At 54.1% G+C, this 4,962-nt stretch overlaps 1 protein-coding gene across 1 annotated transcript in view; it reads right to left on the bottom strand.

The window, feature by feature from the left end:
* Positions 1-3,961, bottom strand: part of SDRG_11142 (hypothetical protein) — a gene marked incomplete at its 3' end in the record, with an annotated part of 5,316 nt that extends 1,355 nt beyond the window's left edge. Inside the window, exons 1-18 of the mRNA XM_008617170.1 lie at positions 3,727-3,961; positions 3,580-3,675; positions 3,428-3,532; positions 3,284-3,382; positions 3,134-3,232; positions 2,974-3,087; positions 2,719-2,928; positions 2,544-2,663; positions 2,341-2,484; positions 2,089-2,292; positions 1,939-2,040; positions 1,785-1,889; positions 1,605-1,742; positions 1,455-1,553; positions 1,307-1,405; positions 1,164-1,262; positions 830-1,120; positions 15-785 (exon numbers count right to left, since the gene is read on the bottom strand). Coding sequence (XP_008615392.1) covers positions 15-785; positions 830-1,120; positions 1,164-1,262; positions 1,307-1,405; positions 1,455-1,553; positions 1,605-1,742; positions 1,785-1,889; positions 1,939-2,040; positions 2,089-2,292; positions 2,341-2,484; positions 2,544-2,663; positions 2,719-2,928; positions 2,974-3,087; positions 3,134-3,232; positions 3,284-3,382; positions 3,428-3,532; positions 3,580-3,675; positions 3,727-3,912 — 3,081 coding nt within the window. The 5' untranslated portion in view covers positions 3,913-3,961. The remainder of the gene's footprint in view (positions 1-14; positions 786-829; positions 1,121-1,163; positions 1,263-1,306; positions 1,406-1,454; positions 1,554-1,604; positions 1,743-1,784; positions 1,890-1,938; positions 2,041-2,088; positions 2,293-2,340; positions 2,485-2,543; positions 2,664-2,718; positions 2,929-2,973; positions 3,088-3,133; positions 3,233-3,283; positions 3,383-3,427; positions 3,533-3,579; positions 3,676-3,726) is intronic.
* Between the last annotated feature and the right edge of the window lie 1,001 nt (positions 3,962-4,962).

Raw genomic sequence — 4,962 nt, forward strand, 5'->3', positions numbered from 1 at the left:
GCCGACGGCACGACCTCCAGAAACTGAAGCGAGAGGACCCAGAGCGCGAGCGTGAGGAAGCCCGAGAGACCAAACTCAATCTCAGGCGAAATCGGAAACCAATTGAGTTTGATGGGCACAAAAACTGTGATGATCGTAAGGTACACGAGCAACTGCGCTTTGTTCGTGTGCGATTGAAAGTGGATACGGTAGCCTGCTTTCATCTCTTGGCGCTCCGTCAGCACAAAGTAGAGCGCTGTGAACAAGAGCACAGCCGTGTTGAATGTCGGATACCACACCGCGAGGTGCAGATGCGGCGCCGCAATCGCCAAGGCGACAACGCAAAGCGCCGAGAATACGCCAGCGAGTCGGCGTGTCAAGACCGAGACCCGGTGCTCCCAGAAGGTCATGCTCATTGCATATTGGAAATGGCGACGTCCGTAGCGCAAATAGCGTGCGTCGCCATAGAGCGTCCTCGGTGCGAGTCGCTTGAGCGTCAAGTAGGCGAACCCGATAAGGACGCATGTCGAGAGACCAAAGACGCTTGCAGCCATCGACGGCGCTACGTCACTGCTATAGAATGACGACGTCGCCATCGTGAAGAGGAGGAGGACGTTTGTGAGCAGCTGCTGAAAGTAGAGACGCTGGCCAAACAGCTTCCACTTAACGTCGAGGAGCCGCCGAAAGACAATGTGTTCCAACAGAGCCTTCTGGGTCGCAAACGTCTTGTCGACGTCCTTCAAGTCGAGGTCCAGGACGGCCTGGAGCGCACTCTTCTTGGTCGTTTGGCCGTAGACTGCCTCGAGCTACGCAGTTGGAATACACAAAAAGACACGAGAGATTGGGATACATGTAGGAACTCGGCTTCGTGACGATGCAGCGTCACGCAGTCGTTGAGAAACTTGAGGCCGAGTTTTGGACTCAGCGCGATGGCTTTGGCAAAGCCACCCTTGTAAAAGACGTCGTCGATCGACATGGTCACCATCGAGAACGCGCGCTTTTGCTGGAACGCTGGCGAGTCGCGCCGGAGTTTGATCTCGTTCTCCAGAAGCTCCCGCACCGGCCATAAAAACTCGGGGGGGGGAAGTTCATCGCTCTCAACAATGGTCAGCTGCGCGAAACGCGCAAGCGTACTCCGATCCTACAGGAGGGTTAGGGTCCACAACCTTTCGTGGCGGGTGTACGTCATCGTCATCGTAGATTTCGGCCCCGTGCTGGAGTAGGATCTCCACAATCAGTGCATCGCCTTTCATCGCGGCGAGCAGGAGGGCCGAGCGGTCCTCCTACAAACGACCATGAAATTTGAGAAGTCCTTGTTACATAGTACGTTGTCTTCCAAGTCGAGGTTGACGTCTTTGGCGATGAGGTAATCGACGTTGAAAATATTACCCGATTTCGCCGCAACCATGAGAGCCGTTTCGCCGTTCTACAAAATGTCATATGTAATTGTGGACAAGTTGTCTTCTTTGGCGTACAATGTCTTGCTGGTCCAAGTCAACGTTCATTGCAATCTCGTCCAGTGCCGCTTTGGCAAAGGCGACGTGCATGGCCGCATGCATCGGCGTCTGCTTTTGCTAAAGAAACAAAAATGTAGTTCTCGATTCGAAAAGTTTGGTCGTTCGTACCGCCATCATTTCGCGGGCTGTCGCTACATTGCCGACGTTGGCGAGGTAAAAGCCCCGATCAAAGAGTGAGAGTGCCCAGTACTCGTAGACAAGGCGCTGACTCTCGGTCGCCGAGGCGCACAGCGCCGCCAGTTTCGACTGAGAGACCATGTTCAGAGCTTTCTCATATGGGCATCGTACCTCGTCCAAATCGTCGTCGGCTTTCGGGTCCGCGCTGGCGTCAAGCAAACGTCGGACGATCTCGGGAAAATTTGCGTTCACCGCGAGCTCCAACGCTGTTTTTCCCTACAACACATACAACCGTCCTCGTTGCAGAATAGCGCGGACGTTGTACATCAAACGATTCAATGTTGAGGTCGAGGTCTGGCTGCTCCAAAAGTAGCTGTAGCGAAGCCACATGTCCACACCGGCACACGTGATGGAGGGCCGTGTAGCCCTAGCTCCACATGAGTAAATGATTTATGTATGAAGACAATAGTTGCACCCCGCGCTTCCAATCGTCTGTCTGGTTGAGGACGTCGGTGGCGCGCGGTCTGTCCAAAAGCCCGCTCAGCTCCTTCCACTTGCGGCCGGCAGCGGCTCGAACCAGCTCGCTTGTCGACGACGCATTCGTCATGCAGTCGCCAATGCAAGTGCGCGGCGCAGTGCCCGTGAGCATCAGGTTGGCTTCTCGGTGGTACTCGGGCGGCTACAGCATAGTCGTATGAACTACCCGTCGTCGACGCTTCTTAGCTACGAGGTGCGTGCAGTCGAGGGGGAGGTGTCCTTGTCGGGCCACAGCGTAGATTGCGCGCATGCGATAGGCGGTATTCGCGCCAATAGTGTTGACAGCGCAAATCACCATTTCGTGCATGAGCATATCGAGCGCCGTGTGTCCTTCCTATGCACACAATATTGTCTATTGCTCTACTAGAATATGCCTCGGATGCAAGAACGTACATGGTCCTTGGCCGTAATGACGTCAGCAGAGATATACTCGAGAATGCGGTGGAGCACCTGGGTCGTGTCTCGATTGTCTTCAAACATCCGCGCCGCGTGCATGAGGGGCGTGCGACCCATCTAGTGCACAGTAGCTGTGGCATGCGTTCAATAGCCCCCAAACGCCATTGCCCACCGAGTCGGGAAGCGCGAGCGCTGCGGTAATGGCGTCGTCTGCGTCATGCGGATGGTCGCGTCGCATGTCAGCAAGCCATGTATCGAAGCGGTCGACGTTGTTGGTGCGCACAAGAACGTGTACGGGAAACGCGGAGCGAAAGTCGACTTCGGCACTCAACAGCGCCTTGATGCGAGGGTTGGTCGTCAGGTCGATCGGCCGCTCGCCAGCCTACACCATGGCGACATTGCACCAAGAACAAGCGATTTAGCGTACCTCATTGGCAACGTCAACCGTGTGGTCTTCCCCAAAGAAACCTTCGAGGATCTCGTACAAGGCGTCTTCGTCGAAGGCATACCGAATGATGTAATGACACAGCGTGTCGCCGTTCTATGCAACTCGTGAAGCACAGCTATACAAGTAGATTGCACTGCACGTTGGCGCGCGCGTAGACGTTGGCACCGGCTTTTTCGAGGTGCCAGGCACACGGAAACGCCCACTTTCGCTTCGCGGCCAAATACGGTGTCTCGCCCGCCTACAAGAAGGAGCGCATCACTGACGAGGAGCCACACGTGCAGCACGCTACCTCGTTGCGAAGATTGAGATCCGGAAAGCGCGAAATGAGATAGAGAAGCGTCTCGATCCCGCTGCATTCGGCGGCCTCGTGCAGCAGCGAATTGCCCGTCTGCTTTATACATTCAACATAGCCACCGACGTTTGGGCTTCGCACCGTGGACGACGTTAGCGTAGCAGCATTTGGAATGACATCCCAGAGGTACGTCAGCACCTCGACTTGGTTGTTGATGACAGCGCGCTGCAGCGTCGTCCACGCAACCTAAATCATTTGGTGTAAACACATACGACAGTGTGTGCATCGTCTACCAATCGGAGTGTCTCGGACGACACCAACTCTGCAATGGCTTGCACGAGTGGCAGGTTGCCGTACGTGGCAGCGAGCGACAGCACCGAGTCGCCATCCTATCTCAATTTGCACATCGGCAATGCACGATAAGGCATTTCCAAATACACCTCATTGAGTGTCGCAAGGTCCTTGTCAGTGACCACGCCAGGCGTTCGCAGGCGCCGAAGCAGCTCGCCTTCCTTGTTGAAAGCAAAGAGGTCGAGGAGCGAGGTCGTCTCGTCGTCGTTGGCCACGTCGTCGTTGGCCACTGCGTCGCTGTCCACCGACTCCACTTCCCACGGAGCATGCGGCATCTCTCTTGTGAAGGCTTGACGCACACGGGAATGAACTCTAGAACATCGGTTGTGCAAACGTTCGAAATGGAAGTCGAAAGATGATATTTCGCATATTTATAGTTTTGCATACGAAACATGTGCGATCGAAAACCGCCAGGGCCAGGCTATCATGTTGCACATCTTTGATCCAAGAACCAGCCAAATCAAGTTCTACAGTGTCAAGCAGCAAGCTACTTCAACACTCAGCATTCAAGACAATAGTTGAAGTTCAAGTTAAAAGCTTGCTAGGTTCACAAGATCACAAAAGTCATTCAGTTTTACATTTGCCACTAACTAATCATCAACAAGAAAGGCCGCTGTGGCATTTTGAGCGGTCAAACTTGAAGCAACGACCAGCGAGCAACCAACTGATCGTCAACAACAAGGCAGAAACAACAAGACCAACATGGAGCCATCCAACGAAAGCGATCTCTAGAACCATCTTGTCCTAAACCAGCGGGCCGATTGCTCCGTGGCTTCCCATCGATGGAACAAACAAATAGAGTATGGACAATTGAACAGAATGGTCGACACACTCCTCCCCTTCGCGGATACTTGTAGCTAGTCATCTCGATAATCGCTTACCAATTGCTTCACTTTACAAAAGCGAGGACGCCCCGCGTCCTGTTGGCTTGAGTCACGTTTCGACATGGCCAAGTGCCCTCGTTCGCATGCTCTTTGGATGCACTTACGACCGACGCGCTGTGCAGTCCACTCGCGCCACCACCTGGCGTCATCGGTGGACCTCTTGTGATCATCCATGGTCTCGTAGACGGCGCTATGGTCGGTTGCGGCGTCTGGGTGGCTAGACGCTCGCTAGGCCCTGTGTATGGCATTGCGTTCATGTACTGTAGTATTTACATAAAGTGTCCACACGTAGAATATACATGGTGGCGATGTCGAGATATACTACACGTTCATCAATGGATACATTTTTGTCATATGCAACACAAACGCCATTCAGTGGGCCGCTGATTAGGCGCCTTCAACGTCCTCCTTGGCGTCCTTGAGCTGAAGCAGAAGCGAGAC

This window comes from Saprolegnia diclina (genome assembly GCF_000281045.1).
Source record: "Saprolegnia diclina VS20 unplaced genomic scaffold supercont1.39, whole genome shotgun sequence".
Classification (NCBI taxonomy): Eukaryota; Oomycota; class Saprolegniomycetes; order Saprolegniales; family Saprolegniaceae; genus Saprolegnia; species Saprolegnia diclina.